Source organism: Penicillium citrinum (assembly GCF_028827155.1).
Source record: "Penicillium citrinum strain IBT 23319 chromosome Unknown utg000003l:1.0-4596430.0:1.0-4598250.0, whole genome shotgun sequence".
Taxonomy (NCBI): Eukaryota; Fungi; Ascomycota; class Eurotiomycetes; order Eurotiales; family Aspergillaceae; genus Penicillium; species Penicillium citrinum.
The window spans coordinates 2,476,630-2,498,688 of NW_026622688.1; the positions used below are offsets into that span (position 1 = coordinate 2,476,630).

Genomic DNA, 22,059 nt, shown 5'->3' on the forward strand with positions numbered 1-22,059 from the left:
GGCTCATGATGACCAAGTACTTGGTGGATCATCCTAGATCGCTTTGAACCTCAAACTAGCCCTCTCGTGTGATTTACAATACTTATGCGGGGAAAGGAAGCCCAGTGCGGGACCATGTGCCGATGTAGACGCATCTAAAAGCCTTGAATGACACAATTGTATCGATGCCAATGTCTTCCCCGCAAAGTTCTTGAGAATCTCGTAAGATTTCTAGACAAAGAGGTAGTTACAGTTTAGATCTCAAGATCAGTGGACCAGATCTACTGGTAGTGTATGAAGTTGAAAGAAGGTCTCTGTGGGGCTAACTGTGAACTTTACCTACTACCTAAGTGTGTCCCCAATAAATCGATATTACTGTTTGAATGTAAGCAAACTTCTAGGAGGATAGAAGGATGTATACGATACGGAAATCATCAGTTTGAGTGTTTCCCGTTTCTACCCGCAAGCGAATTCGCATTCCGAGTTTGTACTGTTTTGAAGATGTGGTACATACTCGATGTACCGTTGGCGGCGCCACATTCTACTACTGTACCGCTTTGAGCCGCCGTCCACCAATATGAACCAGTCGGTTGGAAAGTGTTCGAAGTTGTCTTTGGACGAAGCCCCTTGGCGATATCTGGTTATACACCAATAAACACTAGTTCCTCTCCAACCATCCAACCTTTTGGTTCCTGGGTGAAGCGTATTTCAGCCAACCTGCTTGTATGACGTCAAATGACCGGACTGCCCCACTGTGACCCGCCTTGATTTGACGACTTCAACACTCGGGATACTATGAAGGGATTAGTGATTGTCTGAAAGTAGTCTGGTGAACAAATGACTGTGGGTGGAATAGACTGACTAACCAACCTCAAAGACAAATCTTCGCAAATTTTCGAGTGGGAGCCTGTATTATGAAGAGAAGTATGCGCGTACTTACTGTGCATACTGTAATGTACTGCTTGGAGAAAAGGGCCATCGTCATCTTACTCATCATTTCCGGACTTGCTCTCGTTCAAAACTTGGGAGGAACTCCACTTCGTCTCCTCCATGCGAATACAACTATACTATGTACAATACGTTTGCAACCCGTTTCCTTTTGCAACCAAGGGCACGACATAATGTGGATCTCAAGGACAGAATGTGTACACTCCGTACGGAGTACAGTACACTACTATTGTCCCTTTTGGGATCCGGACCATGACGTTGGGTCTGAGCACATGGAGTGGGCCCCTCATAATGCAGGCAGCGGTTTGATCCTCTCGCAAAAGCGCACTGCATGGACTCAGAATGTTATATTAATGGCCTGTTTCTCCCCACATGCCCCATCGGTTTAACTGACTTCCGTCACGATTTGCGTCTGTCTTTTCGACACTTCTGCGAACTGCCTGCATATCAGACACCAGAATTCGAGGCTTAATCGAACTGCAATCAATTCAGTTCTACAACTGTGCAGCCATTGTCTATAGGGGTGAGGCTATAAAGCCACCGTCTCTCATTCATAACGGTGATCGTCACTGCGCACCAAGACCCGCTTTAATTGACCCACCCTGGGGCACTTCCTTGTTTCTCCATCCCTTCACAAAGATTGCCGATGAATTCGGGGCCCAGAGGCTGCGCCCCGAATTTCTAGCCCAGACGCCGACCGGGCCGAACTCTACAAACGTCATCGTTCCTTGTCAACACTTAATGGCTCCAAATGCTACTTGCGATTTGTGGGATACTCAATCTACAGTCAACATCACAATGACGAACAATTCGATGAGTCCCGACACCAGCTCTTCCTCTGAGGAGGATATCTCTCAAGCGACCACTCCCTTGTCAACACCACCAGTGGTAACAGCCAGCGATTTTGCATTTGCTTTCGACATCGATGGCGTCTTGCTGCGGGGCGGCAAACCCATACCGGAGGCTGTTGAAGCCATGAAATACATCAATGGTGAGAATCCATATGGTGTCAAAGTGTGAGTCTTTCATTATTTTTGCCCTGGCACAATTTTATCAAAACTGACGCATGGTTCTATCACCAGGCCATACGTTTTCCTCACAAATGGCGGCGGCAAAACGGAGGCCGAACGTTGCGCCGACCTAAGTCGCCAACTCGAATTCGAGGTCTCCCCGGGTCAGTTTATTTGCGGACACACTCCTATGCGCGAAATGGCCGAGCATTACAAGACTGTTTTAGTCGTTGGAGGAGAGGGCGAAAAATGTCGTAACGTCGCTAAGGGGTATGGATTTAAGAACGTCATCACCCCGGGAGATATTATCAAGACAAAACAAGACACAACTCCTTGGCGCAAGTTGACCGAGGAAGAGTACAACAACTGTCATATTATTGACCTCGAGAACACTAAAATCGAGGCAGTTTTCGTGTTTGCCGATAGTCGTGATTGGGCCGGCGACCAGCAAATTATCATTGATGTTCTCATGACAAAGGAGGGCCACCTCGGCGACCGCTCAGAAGTTTTCAACGAAGGCCCGCCATGTTTCTTTTCCCACAATGACATGATCTGGTCCACGTCTCACGAGCATAGCCGCATTGGCATGGGTGCATTGAAAACCTCGCTGGAAGCCGTCTACAAAGCCATCACCGGAAAGGAACTGAACACCTTCGCATTTGGAAAGCCCCAAATGAGCACTTTTAACTTCGCCACGCGTCTTCTTCAGGAATGGCGCAAGGAATCACATGGAATTGATGAACCTCCCTCCACAGTGTACTTCATCGGAGACACCCCTGAATCAGACATTCGTGGAACCAATGAATTCAACGACAGGAGTGACATTGACTGGTATTCAATCCTCGTGAAGACTGGAGTCTGGCAAGACAAAACCATTCCTCGATACCCACCACGCAAAATCTGCGACAATGTCTACGATGCCATCAAGTTTGCCATCGAACGTGAGCAGCAAAAGTCGATCAATGATCGTCGCACTTCAATCCGTCACCCGGTGACAAATAAGGAAAACATGAAGAACTAAATGCTTTCTATTGGTGTTTCCTTTCTCACGACCCCGGCTAATTCTGGTCAAACACCTTTGACCATTAATTGCCGATGACTTGAACTGATTTGAATTAATATGATTCCCATAGAACGATTGGATACTCCTCTTTGGTACTAGTCTTTTTTAAACTTCTCGATGTGAGCCGTCGAAACAATACAACTTTGCCATACGATACAATAGAATACTGGAATCTTAGATGTGCCTTATCTCCAAACTTGGCAAATTTTGTCCAAATCTTAATCTCCAGTGTACATAGTACTATGACAGTAACGTTCAACTCCAGGTTTTAAGTAACAGCGACATTCGATTTGCACATATCACAGCATCTTAGCCAGCTTTGAAATAAGATAAGAAAAGTAGACACCTTGCTATAAGAGTATGATAAGTAGAGAAGCATCCTATAAGAAACCTCACCGTACTATCTAGTGTAATCTGTCCCCTTGATCAGCTTCCTATGCAGCCAAATGGTAAAACAGAGTGATACAGTTGATCGCATAGTATACGAGGGAGGGATAAGCCATTTAGCGGGTAACAAGAATATGATCAGGTCGATACATTGCTTGCCACGTATAAATAATGCTAGCCCCATTATTGAGCTGTAATATAATCATACTAGCAAATTAAAGTCCCGTTGTTCTGATACTAGTACCATTATTAGTTGGTGGCTCATGTGATAAGACAGCAGGGGGTCACGGAAAGGACTGAATAGGAAGCCCGAAAACCCAAAATAGGATATTTGGTATACAATCAGATACAAGGGAGGTCTGACATTTGCACTGAACTTACATAATGAGTCAGAGTATGATCTTCATTTCGCCAATATAATTCGCCAGTCGTTGTCTTCACCAAATGTAGATTATAATTCGGCCTCATATTCCAGGCGCCAATTCCGCCTTTCGAATGGCATCGACCCACATCGCGGGGGGAAATGACTCTCCAAATCTGTTCATTCTTTAAAGATATATCAAAAAGCACACGATTTCTCGTGAATCTCAGCTTCACTTTTCAATATGGTACGCAGATTGACTTGCTTCTAAAACAACCTCAACTCACAGCTCATTAGTCTCAATGCACAGAGGCAGTATACCTCCACGATGCCTCTTTGAGAACCCTGACCACAGAGGTCGTCTCTTGTCAATTGATATCATCACTCTCTGAAAATGAGAAAAGCCTGGCAAAATCCCTTGCTCCGGGGGATTTAGCTATCGTCATGCGCCAAACTATTTTATATCCGCGTGGTGGCGGACAGCCAAGCGACACAGGCAGCCTTGCTCTAGAGAATCAAGAGCCTGCATTTACCGTGTCTCTAGTCCGCAAAACTCAAGAGGGAAAAATTCTCCACTTTGTCAAGCCGATCAATTCATCATCTCTTTTCTCTGAGGGTCAACGTGTTGTTCAGACTGTCGATGGTGAGCGCCGCGACTACCATTCGCGTTTGCATACGGGAGGCCACATTGTAGGGCTAGCAATGGAGCTTCTATTCCCCGATATGAAGAAGGTCAAAGCAAACCATGCCCCTGGAGAATCATGCATGGAATACGAGGGCTTGTTGTATAACGAGCAAAAGTCCTCGATTCAGGAAAAGGTGGACGAGCTAGTCAAGCAAGATCTGCCTATTCTTATTTCATGGGTAGAAGATGGTTCCGGTCTAAAGGGACGTGGAAAAGACCGAGAAGGTTCAATTCGAGTTGCTAGTATTGGCGGACTTGATCAGAACCCATGCGGAGGTACTCATGTCGACCGAACCAGTTTGGCGGGCCCCGTTACGATCCGCAAGATTAGTCGGCAAAAGGGGATCAGTCGGGTCTCTTACGAAGTTCCGAGTAGTGCATAGTCTATTTAAAGATTCTAGAATATAAAAATAGTATGTTTAATTAGCCCTGGAGTACATTATTATGATATAGTTTATCGATCGCGCCAGCCTTGGGTAGAGCAATAATAAAAAAAAAATCATATCATATCAGTTCTCGTGTCAAGCAAACCGAACTCCGCAAATGCCATTAACCTCGCTATGAATTCAAATGAGAACCATTTCAGTGAATCAGACAGCAAATTCTTTATCCAGCCAGTGCTTCATGACTATTTTGCCTTCGTAAAAGCTATCCTTGGGCGAGCGAACAATGATAGCTGCGTGGGTATGCCGGTCCTTGTGGATATAAACAGGATACTTTGTGAATCCTACATCATTCAGTGAATCAATAATAGCAAATTGCTCCGGTGTCAAAGCAAGCTTCGGAGAATGATGCTTTGCGTCGGAACTTGCACGGCGAGACTTTTTAGACGCAATTGATCCCAACGACCCTTTGCGTTTATGAAACTTGGCGGGATTGATAATTTTGCTTTCGGACGGATCAGATAGCTCAGATTCGGTACTTGAAAGATAAGCCGGTCCCTGGTGAGCATTGGCATGTTCAAAAACCTCTTCGAGTGCACTCTGGGCATCACGTATGAGTAGAGGCACTTTATACCTGCCAAAACGAAGCCCATTTTCTCCTTCGGCATGTAGTTTAATTCTCCGTTGGCTGCGGAAAGTCTGTACAACAGAGTTGGCAAGGAATAATGTTGAGACAGGGCCGATTAAAACAAGAACAAGCATCCAGAAAGGTGCATCTTTCAGGAACGCTTTGTGCTTTTCACATGAGCTTCCTGACAGGGATTCCAGATCATGCAGGGTCGGAGGTAGCAAATAGTCGTGAGGGTCGATAATTACTTGTTCATAGCCATCGACGTAATTGATATTGATATCCTGCAAATCTTGGAAGGGATCCTCTTTGGAAAGTGAAGTGGTATAGAATGCAGTTGTTCGGTCGTTGAGAATATTGCCATAAGTGGATCGTTTCTGGAATCTCTTTAACCCTTTAATGAAAATGCTTTCTGGATCTGCGAGGATGCTGAGGAGTGGTCGACCAGTGTCGCGGAATGAATCCACCATGAACAGTTGCTGGCCAGACATAGATACCGTTCGAGCACCCATGACATTCCAGAACTTCCCCCACCAGCCCTTTAATGGTGCCCGCACTCCAACATGTGGAGAGGCAAATGTAGTGAAGTTGACTGGTTCCACTTTATCGAGCCAGCCTTGAGCTTCCAGTAGTCCGATAGCATATCGTGCCACAAGACCTCCAAGAGAATATCCGATAATGCTAATTTTGCGAATACTCCGTCCTTCTTTTTCCAGAGTATCTAGTTCATTTTCGATTTCATGTGCGAGGCGTTCACCCCCCCAACTCTATGCCATCGTAGGTATAATTGCCACTGTTTTCTTTGGCACAGAGGATATGCAATTTCTCGCCATGTCTTTCTCTAAGTGACGAAGCTACCTGGTCCAAATGCGACGGGTTTCCCCACAGCCTGTAGGTCACGAAAAACGATTAGTTTGCTGCACCCTTGCGCGCACATGATCACTAGAGGCGACTCTTCAGGTAGGGGCATTGAAGCTTACCCATGAACCAAAACACACAGATGATCAGCTGTTGAAGACATTTTATGCATTTTGAAGTGAGCAGAAATTGACATGAATGAAACAGGGGGGGTAAGCAGGATAATTAAAGGCCTGCGTGTTCCGGAGTTAAGACAGCTTATGGCTGTGCAGCATCCGTTTAAGCCCGTCGGAGATGATAAGAACACCGGTCCGACGGCAGTTTCTGCCTTACCGCCTTATAATACAGGCACCACATGCATCGGTCTTGGCATTTTCATCCTCTTTGGCTGCACTTCGTGGCTATGTTGGGCCTGGTCCTGGGCGTCCATTGAAAGCATCTTAAACATTTTTTCAACAAAGCAGGTGCTATCAGATATCTCTCTGAAGTATATCTCATTTGCCAAACATTCATCCTTCATTCACTCTCCATCATTAGCACAGCTAAAGTCGGCAGGCTCGACTCATCAAACCTTGTGGCTGTCTATCCCATTGTTTGTTTGACAAGAGCTGATATTGCTGCTTGCGCCCTCAAGCAAATGATTATATCAAGTCTCTTCATATCTCCACCCTCAAGCTAACGATTTTACGGGTCTATCCGAGCCTTCAACAGCTCCCTCAGGCATGAAAGCCAATATCTTTCGGGATTCTTAGTGTTCACTCAGGCCTCCCGCTAGCTTGGGCTGAGACATCAACATGTTTCAACCGTTAGGCTTATTTGCCGAAGTACCCTGCCCCCAGGGTAGAGAATGTGGTCTTCTCACATGCATGTTCAAACACGCCGAGTGCACTTCGGCAACAATTAGCAGGTCCCCTAACATTGCCAGCAACTTCGGTGATTCAAATGGGCATGTTGCTAAAAAGCAAAAACTGGAAGATATCACGCCAGCTCAGAACCGGCCCTCTGGCTCTTTAAGCAAGCAGTCGTCGTTTCAACTGCCAATGAAAGAACCAATCTCAAAATTGGGCTCGAAAATTCCATCTGAAAATCCTCACAGTAATGCTACCAAGCTATCCTCAGCTTCCCGAGCAGTGTCACCCCCGACTTCGACTCGTCCAAAGCCTAGCTCAGCCAGGCATGAGTCTTCATCTACTAGTACTTCGCTGGGAAGTACGCCGACTAGACTTCCCCCTCGCAAGGTGCGAAAGGAAAGCTTAAACCCTCGCATGCTCACTAAGGCTCCTGCCAATCATGCAACTCGGTCTGCCATTCTGGACAAGCTTCATGGCGCAATGACAAAGCTCAATGCAAAGTTAGTGGACTCCAAAGATGAAGCAAACCGATGTTTTGTCCTCAATAAAGACGAACTTGTGACCATGGCCTTGGACGAAGAGGAAAAAGTGGCTAGGGAAAACTTTAGTGTTTACTCCAATATCATCAAATTACGGATCGTCAAACTGACGAAACTGGCATTGGAAGATTGGGTCAATGAAGTTAAGGCTCATCTAAATACTCGTTATTACAAGATCAAGCCTCAGCTGTCTTCTGAATCTGCCTCAGTCCCAACCAGTATTGATACCGGTCTCTCTGTCAAAGAGGAAATAGCCGTGGCTGCTCTTCTGATAACCCCACTAGATGGTCTCGAAGAGCATGGCTATGTCACAAAGGCACCTACAGAAGCAGCTATAGAGACTGCCAGGCAAGGCGTTCTTGATTCAAAAGGCTGGGAGAAATGCGAACGATGCGGTGGTCGATTCCAGGTCTTTCCTGGTCGCCGAGAAGATGGGGCATTGACTTCGGGGGGTCAATGTACTTACCATCCCAGTCGGCCTTTCCATCCTCCACGCAAGAGAACCGACAATGTTACGGGTTCTTCGGAGACGTATTTTCCCTGTTGCAGCGAAACCGTGGGTGCTTCAGCCGGGTGTACCAAGGCCAGCACACATGTTTTCAAAGTGTCCGAGACGAAACGGCTGGCATCCGTACTCCAATTCAAAACAACTCCTACCCAGCCTGAAAAAGGAAAGTTGGACCCAGTTAGTTTTGATTGCGAGATGGGCTATACAACTTTGGGTTTGGAACTTATTCGTCTCACTGCGGTCAGCTGGCCGGAAGGTCGAGAACTACTTGATGTCCTCGTCAAACCCGTTGGGGAGATCTTAGATCTCAACTCGCGTTTCTCTGGTGTTTTCCCTGAACATTTTGCCTCTGCTGTGCCTTACGATCCGTCTACATCCAGCTCAGCCCTGGCTAGTGATCAAAGGGGGAAACCCAAGTCGATGCAGATTGTCCAGTCACCCGCTGCCGCGCGGGAGCTTCTACTCAATCTTCTTCAGCCAGAAACGCCATTGATCGCACACGCAATCGATAACGACCTCAATGCGTGCAGAATCATTCATCCAACTGTCATCGATACGGTGATACTCTACCCAAACCCTGCCGGGGGTCTTCCTCTCCGTGTCAGCTTGAAAGCCCTCGCTCGCAGGTTTCTTGAGCGAGATATCCAGACTGGAGGAGACCAGGGTCATGATTCCAAAGAAGATTCCATCGCAACAGGAGATCTCGTGCGAGTCAAAGTACGCGAATTATGGAAACGTCTAAAGGCGAAGGGTTGGACATTCGAGAATGATGAGTTGGTTCCTCCAACCGGCAGCGATACCCTAAACATTCACAAATTGGCGATGAGCCTAAGTCCCAGTGCTGGTCATAAGAGGAAAAGCTTTGCCAGTTCCTAGGTTCCAAAGGTTGGTCGAAAATTCGAGCAAGCTTTGGATTTCCCTTCTCAAGTGCCCTTATCTTGAAAATCCAAATGCAAATGAGAGCACGAGTTTGATTAACACTGCTCAGCAGAATAGAGATTGATATAGATTGGCAGCATAACCTCAAAACCTAGCTGCAGTTGGTTTTCGGGATACCAGTTTCACCTCATTTATTTGCAATATACCTAGGCACGTCTCTATAGTTAAATATATGCTCGGAAAACAGCGTACATATACTCAGATGGCCTGATCTACGACTTTAAATAGGTACATATCTACTCGAGTAAACCAGAATATGTGGAAGGTATGAACTTTTTTTTATTTCGTAGCCTTATTGGCTATGCAATTCCAAAGCCCATGGAGTGCATTTACTCCTCATCCTCCTCAGCCTCGTCGTTGACGACGTTGTAGAAGCGGAGCTCGTAAACACCCTTGGAGGTGGAGACGACGCGGAGCCAGTCACGGAGCTGCTGCTTCTTGAGGTACTTCTTGGTGCTGTAGTGGAACAATGGTTGTCAGCGGGCTGCTAGACAGCGAAGGAATCGATCTTTGAACACTTACAGGTACTTCAGGTAGCGGCCGGAGAAGGGGATGTGGGCAACAACCTCAACCTTGCCATCGCCAACCTGGGAGATGACAACGTTGTCACCGAGGTTGCCGACACGGCCCTCGACCTTGATGCGGTCGTGAAGGAACTTCTCGAAGGCAGAGACATCGAAGATCTTGTCGCTAGCGGGCTGGGAAGCGTTGATGATGAACTGCGCATGAATTGTTAGTTATTGCCGCATGTAAATTGGGTGATATCAAGAGATTTAAATACCTTCTGGGTGACCTTCTGGGCCTTGCGACCACGGGTCTATTGAAGAAAAATTGAATTAGCCTACTGCTCCATAATGTCGGAATCCCTATAGCAAGCTCGAGGAAAGTTGCTTGTCCGACGCATTGACGCAGATAGATATTTCAATATCTAACATCTGATGCCGAAGAGACCAGAGCAAGAGTCCGACAGAGCAAGCCACCGGGAGGAACAGCAAAGCGGTTCGCAGTATATTTCAACGTACAGCAGCGGGAGCCATTGTGACTGTGAGGGGGATGGGATTGGACTTTGGTGAAAAGGGTCGCAAAGAGGTGAATATCCTGCGCCGTCGAGAGGGATGGGAAGAAGATCTCGCCGAGTGGAGCCCACTTCCAACATGAAAATTCGCCAGCGCCTGCGGAGGGTTGTGTGCGCTAGTCCTCTTTAGGTTTCATTTAGGGCAAGGGTTAAGCTACCATGTGCCTCAGATTGCTGCCAGTCAGGTGATTTTCTACTCAGATGATATCAGGCTTTTGATTGGCTCGCCTAAAATACACTAAGGCCATATGATCCACTAACTTCACCGCCCCTGTATCTGGTCAACCGCGAGGGTATAAATACTTCCCGCTTTCCTCGACCTTCCTCTTCTTTTCTTTCTTCTCCAGCTCTCTTTGCCAATTGGCTTAGATCAAGTGTAGTATCTGTTCTTTTCAGTTTAATCTCTGAAAGTTTTCCATAGGAAAACAACATTGATTATTCTCATTTTTGGATCCCGCGGCTTGGCCTCTGTGCTTGCGCATGCCTCGCCGCACAGTGTCATCGGACTTACACTACCTCCGATCGACGCGAACGCTCTTTTTCATCAATTGTGCCGGCTTGTCCGACCGCTTGGAGAAGAAGTTGCCCTTGGTTGTAGACTGTACAAATTCTTTGATAGTATTCGCAGTCACTGCGTTCCAATATCGACACTTGCGGTCCAAGTACTCGGAAGTTGATTCTTCCATAACGTTCGGAAATGGGACTCCTATGGTTTGCATATGAAGCTACATGGATATTATCACATCAGAACACCGTAACAATCATTCACTACCTAGTGAATTTTAGATATTAAATCTATGTTGCTAGCGGGATACGTTACCATCGAATGAGTAGGATCTGGCAACAACATGCATGATGGACCATCCTTGTGCTATACTAGAGTCGAATCTAATACTACCAAATTGAGGGCAAAGTTAACTTTATCTACCACGATTGTGTCCGACTTCTGATATCCAAGGGTCATTTCAATATGTCGTCTGGAATGTGTCGGAGGCTCTGCTACAGTCACATGATTTTGAATTAATCGCGAGGTGGGACAATCGATAAGCTCAAGCTCGGGGCTCCCCCCGCCTGCAAATTGAAGATTCGGACACCGCAATCTTCCCAGCTTTTAAGAGCGTGACCGTGTCCCCCCCCATACCCCAAACCAACTTCGCCATGGGTTCAATCGTACTGCCTCACCTTCGAACTGCCTGGCACGTGGATCAGGCCATTCTTTCTGAGGAAGAACGTCTCGTCGTGATCCGATTTGGTCGCGACCACGATCCGGACTGTAAGGATCTCTCATGTCATCGGTACAGCAGCAAGAGCTAATACTCGCCATACAGGTATCCGTCAAGATGAACTTCTTTATAAGATTGCCGAGCGAGTCAAGAGTATGTCAACCCCTTACCCACCCGCTCTTTCGCCGATTAGAATACCTGAAGGCTAATGCTCATCTTGCTAGATTTCGCGGTCATCTATCTGTGCGACATTGACGAGGTTCCCGATTTCAACCAGATGTACGAGCTTTACGATACAATGACGATAATGTTCTTCTATCGCAATAAACATATGATGTGCGATTTCGGCACAGGAAACAATAACAAATTGAATTGGGTATTGGAGGATAAACAGGAGCTGATCGACATCATTGAGACCATTTACAAGGGCGCGAAGAAAGGTCGCGGTCTCGTTGTCAGTCCTAAAGGTATGCTCTCTATAATTGCTTACGTAGCGCAAGTTCGAAGACTAAACCGCCTACAGATTATTCTACACGATACCGATACTAAAAAAGGAAGGATTTGGGATGGGGTACGCACTCGACATGCCCCAATCGCAGCCAACCTTCCAATCTACGACTTTATGAAAAAATCGGCTGGGAATGAGCCAGCAAAGAGACGAAACGCAATACTTTCACTTTGTGATCGCTGTCCGACATGTGCATGGCCGTGGGGAGAAAGGCTGATGGGTAGCTTGCACAGATGTGGGATGACACATTTGGAAATCCTACAAACGAAGAGAATCTGGCTAGAGCTAGAAGAATCTACTGGGGTGAATACATCTAATTTTTGTTCAAATCAAACAGCTTTTTGAGAAAAATCATACTCAGAGTAGATAGCACCCAAGGTATCGAAATCCACTAGTCACCGTATGGTAGTAGCACATTAATCAAATCATATCGTCGTCAATGCCAAACATTTTAGATTTAATATAACCCGAGCTTTTTGTATCTCTTCCTCACTGCGCTAATTTTCCTTTTTCTATTTGTCTTTTTGTTTTGCCGGTGTAGTTATATTTGATCGTCTGCCTGCATTTTTGACGTAAGGTGCTCGTTCAACTTTACCTACAACCACAACCCACACCAAATCTTCACTACGACTCTACACCTCCAGATATCCATACAATCCGCAAATATGATTGACCAACGTATTTTTGAGGATCTCCAGAATAAGATCGATGAGGAAACCACCGTTCGCGATGTGAGTCGTCTGCCGGCGCCCGCCAGGCGCTCGTACAGGGATTTTTTCCATGTGCCAAGCCTGAGGCCGTTGCGCACAACAACCGTGATCGAAGGCTAATATATGTGAACAGGAACTGCATGAGATTGTCCAGACGCTTGCAAGAAAAGGTAAACTCAATTTCTGGAGACTTGAAGCTCCAAGAGTGGTCACTTCAGAAATGAAGATATCACATGGGCTAACGCAGGTTGATGGTTTTTGGGGCGCAACACTGATTGATGACATCTCCAGGACGCTCGACACAAGCTGTTCTCGCCAGAGCTCACTCTACGCCCAGCGATAAATGTATGTATTACCGCTAAGCATCAATCTCTTATGGATGGCAACTTCTCGCCTCTCATCTCTCGTTTCTCTATCCCACCCCTGCGTTCTCGGGAAGCGTGTCGGAGCAGCTATATGAGGGTACTTCGGCTAATGTTTGATAACAGTGAAGCCTGTTCTTGATGATGCTACAGCTAGCATTATTGCACAGAAAGAAGAAGTCGCTCGCCTAAAATCTGTTGCAGACAAGCACCCCTTCTACAAGTACAATGGACTGTGGTCTCGCGAGCTCCAAAATCTGGTTCGATTGCCAATTTTAAGTCTCAGGCATGAATTAATCCTTTGTACTGACTCATATGTGTAGGTCGCATCAATCGAGCTTTGTGCTTGGCTTGGCGGACTGTCAGAGCACAAGGGTCCCGATTCTGCTTCATTCATGACGATCGAGGACGTGGGGAAATTCCTAGATGGTATGCTTATCATGTTTGGTCAGCTTCAAGAACATAGCTCACCTATCTGCGCTATTATAGTTCCAATCAACCTGAAGGAGCAGGATGCTTTCCACCTGACAATTGAGGAGTATCTTCTGGCGCTGATTGCCATGGTTGAGGAACTGGTTAGTACTCTGCCCCTACATTTGTGAACGTATCTTCTCACATCTCAACTCTACGACAGTCTCGTTTGGCGGTTAATTCGGTCACTTTGGGAGACTACGAGCGTCCCCTTCAAATCGGCAACTTCATCAAAGATCTCTTTTCCGGGTTTCAGCTTCTCAACCTTAAGAATGATATCCTGCGCAAACGCAGTGATGGCATTAAGTACAGCGTGAGTGCATGGTTCTACTAGAGTCCTCGACACTTAGATTGAAAGTCCTGACCTCTCTTTCTCTATATAGGTCAAAAAGGTTGAAGATGTCGTCTATGATCTTTCATTGCGAAACCTGATCCCGAAAGGCGATGCAAGCGCATAGTCCAGTCTTATTTCTATGATTGTCTAGGGTCAGGTCAAAGAAAATGAAGAAATCGAATAGTCCGCCGAAATTACTGGAGGTGTAGGAGGGGTGATCATGATGGTTCATCTCGAGATAGTACCAGGGAGAAAATCTACTTCGACTTTTCATCATTGGTCCAGGTGCTCAATAAGGGAGATATTAGCTGGATCTACTTAGGCTTGTAAAAAGCACCATGAGTCTGACAGTGCTTGATCCAAACCAATTAGGGTCCCTGCCGAATCTCGGGTAGTATCATTCTAGGATAATCTCTTTAGGACCTCATATTGAGGCCGGATAAAAATACCTCGTATCGAGCATATTTACATACGCATAACAAGCAATCTGACGTGCCTCTTGGAAGTTATGGCTTTCCTCCATAATTCCAGATGATCAACGGTAGTGCCTTCATCGGCCATCCGAGAACCATTTTCTCCTCACCGGGTACAAATTATGGGGTTGAGAGGGTCAAAAATGTGGAGTCGAGTTCATTGTGGTAAGTACGAAATCATTCAAATTAGGCGATGGGAGTCTCATTATTAAACATTTTCGTTGGATCGACTTAATCTCGCGACGTCGAGACGAGGATTTAGCCGTCTATTGTTCAAGAATGGGTCATCATCTCCCTTGAGATTGACAGATTACCGCTGAGAACGGACCATGTGGCGAAAGGACTCCCAATTATAGTTGAATAGAGTGTTGGTTCTCAAAGGACCTCGATACGGGATCACCAAATATCAACATTGAGTCTACGGAGTTGCCAAGCTTCGAGAATCCATGGAGGACCTCTTCCGAGCCACCAGCCTGAACATAGGTAGTTAATTTAGAAATGATTGGACTTTCCTAGTAGATAAAACTTGATTTGATTTCAATTTCTATATATTTTTGTTTGTATCAGACTCAAATTTCCAGAAGTCAATTCCGGTGTGCTATTGAACATGTCTGACAAGCAATACTTCCCATCAACAAGCGCCAATTGATTGGTTCCTAGAGGCCTACGAGCTTTAGTCTCTGCAAATGACCATCTACCATGGTGACTCTAAAGTGAGTATTATTAGCGGAGGAGGTTCTGGACACGAACCCGCATGAAGTGGTTATGTTGGTGATGGTTTGCTCTCGGCTGTTGCATGCGGTGATATTTTGCCTCGCCAAATGCGAAGCAGATCTTAGCAGCCGTTCAAATGGCACCGTCTAAAAAGGGTATTATCCTATTGATCACAAACTATACCCGTGATCGTCTTCACTTCGGACTTGCGGCGGAGAGAGCCAAAGCCGAAGGGTTGGTTGAGAAGATTGCCATCCTCCATGCGACTGACGATGTTTCAATTGGAAGGAGTAATAATAGTCATATGGGCAGAAGAGGGTTACCTGGACACATCTTTAGTAAGAAATATTCGATTCTTGTTATGACAATTGTCCTTGGCTAAAATTTTGTAGCAATGAAGATAATTGGAGCTGCCGCCACGGAAGGCTATTCTTTTGAGTAGTGCGTTGCACTTGGTCAAGCTGTCAATGGGAACACTGTGACAATTGCCTCAGCACTTGATCACTGCCATGTTCCGGGTAGACATCAACAGTCGACCGTTCCGGACAATGTGGTCGTGGTCGGAGCCGGAATTCACAATGAGCCTGGACAACTTCATATCACTCCGGCACCATCAGTTGAAGAGACTATTGACAGATGTCTCAAGCTTCTCTGCGACAAGTCAGATACAGAAAGAGCATTTGTGGACTTTGAGACAAACGATGAGATTGGACTGCTGATCAATAACTATGGCGGCCTCTCCGTTCTTGAACTATCAACTCTTGCCGACGAAGTTCAAATCCAATTGAACTCGAATTGGAATATCGAGCCCTGCAGAGCCCTATTTGGCGCATTTGAGATTTCACTGAATGCACCAGGATTCTCTATTTCTCTATACAATATCACTGCTGCCGCTCGTCAATCGAATGAGTCTGTCGCTACATTAATTCGCCAATTTGATAGTACCACAACTGCAGTCTCTTGACCTAATACGACTCGCCCGTCTCCCTCTCAGCAGAAGATTTCGCTTAAGGATCTCGAAGCCAAAGAACATGAAAAGAAGCTCGCCTCTCAAAGCATCAAGTTCGATCCAACTCTATTGGAGGCAGCCATCAGGGCGTTATGCGAAAGCGCCATCTCTGCAAAGCCAAAGTTGACCCAGTGGGACATGGTCATGGGCGATAGCGACTGTGGTGAGGCGGTTTTAGGCCTGGCCGAATCTATCCTGCTCAGAGTGGATAAGGGATGCACGCAAACTGGGGATGTACAGGAAGTGATTCGGTCCATCCTACAGGATATTGACGACATGGAACTCTCGGTGCAATTTTTGGTGTTCTGTTATCGGCACTTGCCACTTCTTTGAGAGAAAATCTATCAAAGGGAGAAATCAGCCCTTCCACATCTCAATTCTATGCCAAGTCATTGAATTCTGCAGTTGCTTCTTTGAAGTCACACACTGGGGCAAGAGAGGGAAATAGGACCGTCATGGATATCCTTCTGCCTTTCGAAGAGACATTCTCCGAAACGAATGACTTCCTTTCAGCAGTTCAGGTTGCTGCGAAAAAGGCGGAAGCAACAAGATATCTCAAGGCGAAATTTGGTCGTGCCACATACGTTGGTGAGGCATCAAGTTAAGAACTACCAGACCCGGGAGCCTGGGCTTTCTTTGAGATAGTTGCCGGACTGGCGGACGGCCTTGTTTTGATTCCCAATTGATAATATCAGTATGCTTTGGGGAATGGCGAGGCATTCTTTAACTTCCGGGTTTTTGTTTCTTTGACTGGAATTGAAAACGTGCTTTGACGGTCAGCACTAGTTTCAACGAATATCATGAGGAAATATTCGAGAAAAGAAGATTACACATAAAGTAAAAGATTTAGCTTCGGCTCAGCAGTATCAGGATTTATACCAGAACTTCCACCAGGCCAAACAATATGGAGATAATGAATAAATGATATTATCATGGAGCTGCATAAAGAGCTTACTTCGTACAGGAACTAAATGAGACAGATACTGGGTACACAAATGAAATTGGTATCAACGAAGAGAGTCAGAATCGGATAGCGTCGGCGGTTACTTGGACTCTGCCGACGCAAGAGTGCCGTTGGCCTTAGCCTTCGCGATCTCCTTCTCAATAGGGTCCTGCAGAGACTCAGGCTTGGTGAGGCTGCTCCAACGACCAACGACCTTTCCATCGGCAGAAACAAGGAACTTCTCAAAGTTCCACTTAACAGGCTTGTAACCCATAAGGCCAGGCTGCTGCTCCTTCAACCAAGTGAAAACGGGTGCAGCATCGTTGCCATTCACATCGAGCTTGCCGAGCACGGGGAATGTCACGCCGTAGTTGAGCTGGCAGAAAGACTGGATATCATCGTTGGAACCGGGGTCCTGGCTGCCGAACTGGTTGCAGGGAAATCCGAGGATGGTAAATTGGTCAGGGTAGCGCTCCTTCAGAGTTTGGTAGAGCTTTTCAAGACCCTCGAACTGCGGAGTAAAGCCACACTTAGAGGCGGTGTTCACGACGAGAACGACCTTGCCCTGCAGAGAGGAGAGAGGGAAGGTTTCGCCCTTCTCTATGGTAGCAAAGTTAGCAACTGTGACGGTTGAAGATGTGTTTGTTGGTAGCTGTGGCTAGTTGCGCCACCTGGAAATTTGGCGCAAGAAAAGAGGGCGAGGGGAAGGAAGAAAAAAAAAAGGGATCACGTACTATCGACGGGCTCGAAATCGAAGAAAGATGTTGCGGAGGCCATAGTTCTAATTTGTTGGTGTCGAAGGGGGGTTGTAAAGGGAGAGAAGATAAATGCGGAGAAGTTGTTGAATTTGGAGTTCGGATGGCACGTTCGCAATGACGTCGACGAAGAAGTGGAGAGATGCAAGAGGAAGCGTAACTGTTTGGGACTTTGTAGATGATGGACTTGGCGAGGAACTATGGTGCGCAAGCCGAGGTTATGTAGTGAACTCTGGGCGAGTCGAGGTACCATGATCATTAATGGGCAACAGTTAAGAATATTACCAATGATTGCAGGTCCAGAACTCGGAGTGGTGAAGAGCCGACGGCTACCTCCTCACGCTGGGGTCCGATAGTTGAATTTGTTGATTGCTGATTGGAGGATGCAGAATGATTGTGAAAACGGTACATTTACCCAGCAGGGTTAAGCACCAAATGCCAAACCCGGAATTTGCCTATTATTAAGCTTAAGTGGTCTGGATCTGCATTTTTATGCGCTTAATGTAGACGGGCAATGCATAAATGGAAAAAAAAAAGTTGTATACTCTATCTAAATTAAAAAATAGACCTGCATAGTATCGACAAAGACCCATTGTGCCTTTTGGATTCTTCAGGTGCAACTGCCTCAGTCCTTCATATTTGCCTCGGTCCGCTAAATTCCGGTAGAGCCTCGTAAGTATTGATGCATGTCCGATCCATACACAGTCCATTGCACTACCGCATCATTCCACTGTGCAGGCGTTTCGGTTCGGCACGTCCACCATTTACGGGTTAGCGTAGCGGTGTAAGTGCCCCGAACGTACATAGTACATGGTACATCATGAGGGGTGAGCCCATAATTCCAAATCATTCAGTGGCTCGGTTCTGGTAGGCACGCGACTCAGCCACAATGAGTTGGCCATACTGCTCTATCTGGAGGTCGGGTTGATGTTCTTCTCATCACTGTATATGTAAACCTTTCCGACACCATGCCCGTAATCTCAGAAGATCTTTGCCGGCGTGTTGTGCAAATAAGATCAGATAATTCAACCTTCTCTCTCGGCCTTAAGCACATCAACATCCAGTTCTGTCATGACACCAAGGACAACACCGAGGCTCTCCATGAATCCGTTGACGGCAACGCGGAGCATACGGTTTGTTGTAGCACGGTAGGTGGTCTGGAGAACGGTATTGGACTCTTCGGGGTCTTGCTTCTGCTTCTTCTCCTGGGGCTCTGCCGATGTAGTTGTGGTGGGAGCGGTAATGGTAAAGGTACGTCGCACAAATGGTGATAACTCGGCGTCGACTTCGAGGGCTTGGAGGGCAGATTGCGCGAGACGATGAGTGGGCAATGGGAGAGAAAGAGTTCTATGTCGAATATTAGCATCCTGCTTCTTGGATTGGTGAAATTGGTATAGATCAATCAATGTGCGGTCGTGGAAAGTGGGGGGGGGCAAGCACGTACAAAGAGTAGGGGAATTCAGAGTCGGAAGGTTGTGAGGCTGCCATTGTGAAGTGATTAAGCTCCAACCGTAGAGAAATGCAAAATGAGTTCAGTGGATAGGGGTAGAGTGTAATTTCCAGCGAACAGATCAAATCAATTGCATAGACTGCGTATGTTTGATGCCCAGGTGTGCTGTATCAAACTTAATCATTTCATCTGCCAAATCGAGGGGTCTGGGTCATGTGACTTCTCGTGCCCGGAGCCGCCAAGACTGTCTCTAATCTTCGATCATGGTTATTTCCAAGCTCACGAAGTTCTCTCCTTCATTGATTGCGTAGTTTGTTTATTCATTTTTGAGATAGTGCCCGTAATAACTGTCTGATGTTTCGGGCGTCGAAATATACCCTTGAAATCGAACTATGTCGGTGACATGCCGGCAAGACATCCTGGTGGATGTCTTGCCTACCAGTGAGCAAGATATATATCTGCAACATACCTAAATTGGTACTTATGTTATGTCCATAACAGCTATCACTGCCTAGTGAAACGGCCAATTTGTAACCCCATTATAGATTGTTCCATTCCCCGGTATCATGTTAATGCAACATGATGTAACGTGAAAATGGGAAATGGAAGAATACGGAACTTAGGTAAGTTCAAGTTGCTTGGAGTTGTTTACTCTCACCCGGCCCCAAGAGTTTTTGGTGCGCCGGTGAGTATTACACATTGGTGCAGTGAAAAGGAAGGACAGAAGGATGTGATAGCCGTCCAGCTCTCGAGATCTACGAGTGGAATTCGCTTATCAAACCCCAGGCTTGGAAGTGGAAACCTTATAAATGATAGGAAGATGGATATATTGGTATTAGAAAGGATAAGACGTTCTCTCGGAGAAGTAACCTCCCAGCTTGCTTAGCAGGGGTAAGATGGAAAAATCAAAGCAATCGTCAAACTATTATACAGAAATTCTTTTTCTTCAGAAGCAAATATGGCCCGATGGCAATAAGAAATGAAAACAAGAAGAGTAAATATCGCGCCGACCAATGTAAGTCATGATACCTTTTAATGCATATCAACGTCCCAAACCATCCCACTCGCAGAATGAAAGGGAAATTATGCGACGGCAAGTTTGGCAATCACGCCTTGGACGGCGGCGGGGAGGTTGGAGATTTGGTCGGGGCTGATTTCACCAGCAGCGACGACGGTGCGAAGGTTGTTAAGAGCTCCGTAGATGCCGCTTGGGTCTGGGAGTAAAGTCAGTAAGCAACCTGGGAGCTGAGTGTAGGGAAAGGGTACATACTGCCGCTCAGACCAGCAAGGACGTCAGTACCAGTCTGTTGGAAGGTAGCGGGAAGGTTTCCGAATTGACGCTTGACGTCTGCAAACTCGATTAGCAAGGGAATTAGGACCCGAGGAAGAGAAAAAACATACTACCAAGTCCACTGGATACAGCGGTCTCAGCAGTTCCAGCGACACCACCGACAGTGCTTTCGGCGGTACCAACGGCGCCGCCGACAATACCAGTTCCGCCATTGAGAGTGCTTGCAACACTCTCGCTGACAGGCTGGACAGCATCAAGTTGACGCTTACCGCCAACACCATTGAGGAGACCAGTGACGGTTCCAGTAACGCCCTCGAGCTGACGCTTGGAAGCTAGATAGCGAGTTAGTGAAAAAGTTGCACTGAGTACTGGAAAAGAAGACACCTACCACCCAAGACGCCGGTTACGCCGTTCTCGGCGGTGCCAGCAGCGCCACCAACAGTGCTCTCGACAGTACCGACAGCACTACCAGTCACGCCAGTGACACCGTTGAGAGAGCTAGCAGCGCTTTCAGTGATGGGCTGAACGGCGTCCAACTGACGCTTACCGGCGATCCCAGCAGTAAGACCGTCGGCAGCACCCTGGGCTCCAGCAAGAGCTCCCTCAGAGGTGGAGATGCCAGGAACAGTAGGCAGAGCAGCGGATGAGACAACACCAGCGAGGGCGAGAGAAACGGCGAGGCCAGTGAACTTCATATTGGCGGTTGTGTAAGAAAAAAAAACTTCGAAAGAATGACTTCGTTGGGAATGAATGGATAGAAGCGAAAGACGAGATAATGAATGAGTGACTTGATGTGGAAAAGAAGTTTGGAAGGCTGGTTCCCATGCTGATTATATAGACCTTCTGTTCATTGTTGATGAAGAGCTTGCACCTGCTTGGTGAACTCCTCACATGCAATGCAGCTGCGATTATCAGGGGAACAGAGTTTCTCCATAGCATAATTTTGTTCGTCTTTTTCTGAGACAAATCACGATCTGCATGAACTGGACGCCATCCGCTTTACCGCGAAGCCAATCCAAATGATCGGTGTCTAGGGCAGAAGGGATGTGTCCACATGGGTTCCCAATGAAAACTCCCGAGACTGGCGGTCGACTCGATACGGACAAGCTCGAGTGTCTATAGGCAAGGTGCAGAGCTGCCAATGGTACTTTTAATTTCGATTCTTTCAAATAAGATTACTGGCGCTCGAGCTTGAAGCTTGACCGGAGAGCTGCTCACCATTAGTAGCAGCTAGTGATGTCCATATAGTAGCGCTTCTTGAGCAGGAGCGCTCGTCTTTTAGCGGACACCATGCGATTGCAACTGCCTAAGGCGAGACTCTGCGAAAGGATAGAATACAGTACGTCTGCAACATCTAGAGAATCATTGGATAGGAAAAGCAGCCCCATCAAGATGTAGAACTGAGACCTCATCTTAGTTGACATGCGAGGGATGCAGTGGGCGGTTCCACCTGGCGCACTGACTGGGAGTAGACAGTGGAGGTCTACGCAAGGGTAACTCTCCATGCACACCTCGAACGAATAGTCCTCTTAGTGCCCTGCCGATCACCAGAAGATAAAATTGGTCGTCGGTCTTGAACTCCGGAAGATTTGTTTCTTGTGG

The 22,059-nt window shown here is 46.7% G+C and overlaps 11 protein-coding genes across 11 annotated transcripts; 6 read left to right on the forward strand and 5 right to left on the reverse strand.

The window, feature by feature from the left end:
- Window positions 1-1,725: 1,725 nt before the first annotated feature.
- Window positions 1,726-2,958, forward strand: N7469_004136 (phosphatidyl synthase; the record flags this gene model as incomplete). The annotated part of the gene is made up of 2 exons (XM_056643056.1): window positions 1,726-1,943; window positions 2,010-2,958. 2 exons carry the CDS (start codon window positions 1,726-1,728, stop codon window positions 2,956-2,958), a joined length of 1,167 nt encoding a protein of 388 aa, XP_056502468.1.
- A 1,034-nt stretch (window positions 2,959-3,992) lies between these two features.
- On the forward strand, window positions 3,993-4,816 carry N7469_004137 (uncharacterized protein; the record flags this gene model as incomplete). The annotated part of the gene is made up of 2 exons (XM_056643057.1): window positions 3,993-3,995; window positions 4,046-4,816. The coding sequence occupies 2 exons, from the start codon at window positions 3,993-3,995 to the stop codon at window positions 4,814-4,816; spliced, it is 774 nt and encodes a 257-aa protein (XP_056502469.1).
- Window positions 4,817-5,023: 207 nt separating this feature from the next.
- N7469_004138 (lipase ROG1 family protein) lies at window positions 5,024-6,465 on the reverse strand (the record flags this gene model as incomplete). Its single annotated transcript, XM_056643058.1, has 3 exons — window positions 5,024-6,211; window positions 6,303-6,333; window positions 6,425-6,465. The coding sequence occupies 3 exons, from the start codon at window positions 6,463-6,465 to the stop codon at window positions 5,024-5,026; spliced, it is 1,260 nt and encodes a 419-aa protein (XP_056502470.1).
- Window positions 6,466-7,096: 631 nt separating this feature from the next.
- On the forward strand, window positions 7,097-9,076 carry rex3 (putative RNA exonuclease Rex3; the record flags this gene model as incomplete). The annotated part of the gene is made up of 1 exon (XM_056643059.1): window positions 7,097-9,076. One exon carries the CDS (start codon window positions 7,097-7,099, stop codon window positions 9,074-9,076), a length of 1,980 nt encoding a protein of 659 aa, XP_056502471.1.
- Window positions 9,077-9,468: 392 nt separating this feature from the next.
- N7469_004140 (60S ribosomal protein eL22) lies at window positions 9,469-10,176 on the reverse strand (the record flags this gene model as incomplete). Its single annotated transcript, XM_056643060.1, has 4 exons — window positions 9,469-9,595; window positions 9,662-9,858; window positions 9,921-9,956; window positions 10,162-10,176. The coding sequence occupies 4 exons, from the start codon at window positions 10,174-10,176 to the stop codon at window positions 9,469-9,471; spliced, it is 375 nt and encodes a 124-aa protein (XP_056502472.1).
- Window positions 10,177-11,372: 1,196 nt separating this feature from the next.
- Window positions 11,373-11,986, forward strand: N7469_004141 (DIM1 family thioredoxin-like protein; the record flags this gene model as incomplete). Its single annotated transcript, XM_056643061.1, has 4 exons — window positions 11,373-11,487; window positions 11,543-11,590; window positions 11,662-11,904; window positions 11,961-11,986. 4 exons carry the CDS (start codon window positions 11,373-11,375, stop codon window positions 11,984-11,986), a joined length of 432 nt encoding a protein of 143 aa, XP_056502473.1.
- A 624-nt stretch (window positions 11,987-12,610) lies between these two features.
- On the forward strand, window positions 12,611-13,946 carry N7469_004142 (translin; the record flags this gene model as incomplete). Its single annotated transcript, XM_056643062.1, has 8 exons — window positions 12,611-12,676; window positions 12,789-12,825; window positions 12,947-13,000; window positions 13,144-13,277; window positions 13,341-13,446; window positions 13,507-13,592; window positions 13,652-13,801; window positions 13,872-13,946. 8 exons carry the CDS (start codon window positions 12,611-12,613, stop codon window positions 13,944-13,946), a joined length of 708 nt encoding a protein of 235 aa, XP_056502474.1.
- A 1,199-nt stretch (window positions 13,947-15,145) lies between these two features.
- N7469_004143 (uncharacterized protein) lies at window positions 15,146-16,623 on the forward strand (the record flags this gene model as incomplete). Its single annotated transcript, XM_056643063.1, is given in 5 exon segments — window positions 15,146-15,299; window positions 15,310-15,347; window positions 15,452-15,964; window positions 16,004-16,318; window positions 16,369-16,623. The coding sequence occupies 5 exon segments, from the start codon at window positions 15,146-15,148 to the stop codon at window positions 16,621-16,623; spliced, it is 1,275 nt and encodes a 424-aa protein (XP_056502475.1).
- Window positions 16,624-17,061: 438 nt separating this feature from the next.
- N7469_004144 (glutathione peroxidase) lies at window positions 17,062-17,738 on the reverse strand (the record flags this gene model as incomplete). Its single annotated transcript, XM_056643064.1, has 2 exons — window positions 17,062-17,561; window positions 17,696-17,738. The coding sequence occupies 2 exons, from the start codon at window positions 17,736-17,738 to the stop codon at window positions 17,062-17,064; spliced, it is 543 nt and encodes a 180-aa protein (XP_056502476.1).
- A 1,003-nt stretch (window positions 17,739-18,741) lies between these two features.
- N7469_004145 (CTAG/PCC1 family protein) lies at window positions 18,742-19,204 on the reverse strand (the record flags this gene model as incomplete). The annotated part of the gene is made up of 2 exons (XM_056643065.1): window positions 18,742-19,063; window positions 19,161-19,204. The coding sequence occupies 2 exons, from the start codon at window positions 19,202-19,204 to the stop codon at window positions 18,742-18,744; spliced, it is 366 nt and encodes a 121-aa protein (XP_056502477.1).
- A 1,045-nt stretch (window positions 19,205-20,249) lies between these two features.
- On the reverse strand, window positions 20,250-21,152 carry N7469_004146 (uncharacterized protein; the record flags this gene model as incomplete). Its single annotated transcript, XM_056643066.1, has 4 exons — window positions 20,250-20,380; window positions 20,437-20,514; window positions 20,568-20,789; window positions 20,846-21,152. 4 exons carry the CDS (start codon window positions 21,150-21,152, stop codon window positions 20,250-20,252), a joined length of 738 nt encoding a protein of 245 aa, XP_056502478.1.
- Between the last annotated feature and the right edge of the window lie 907 nt (window positions 21,153-22,059).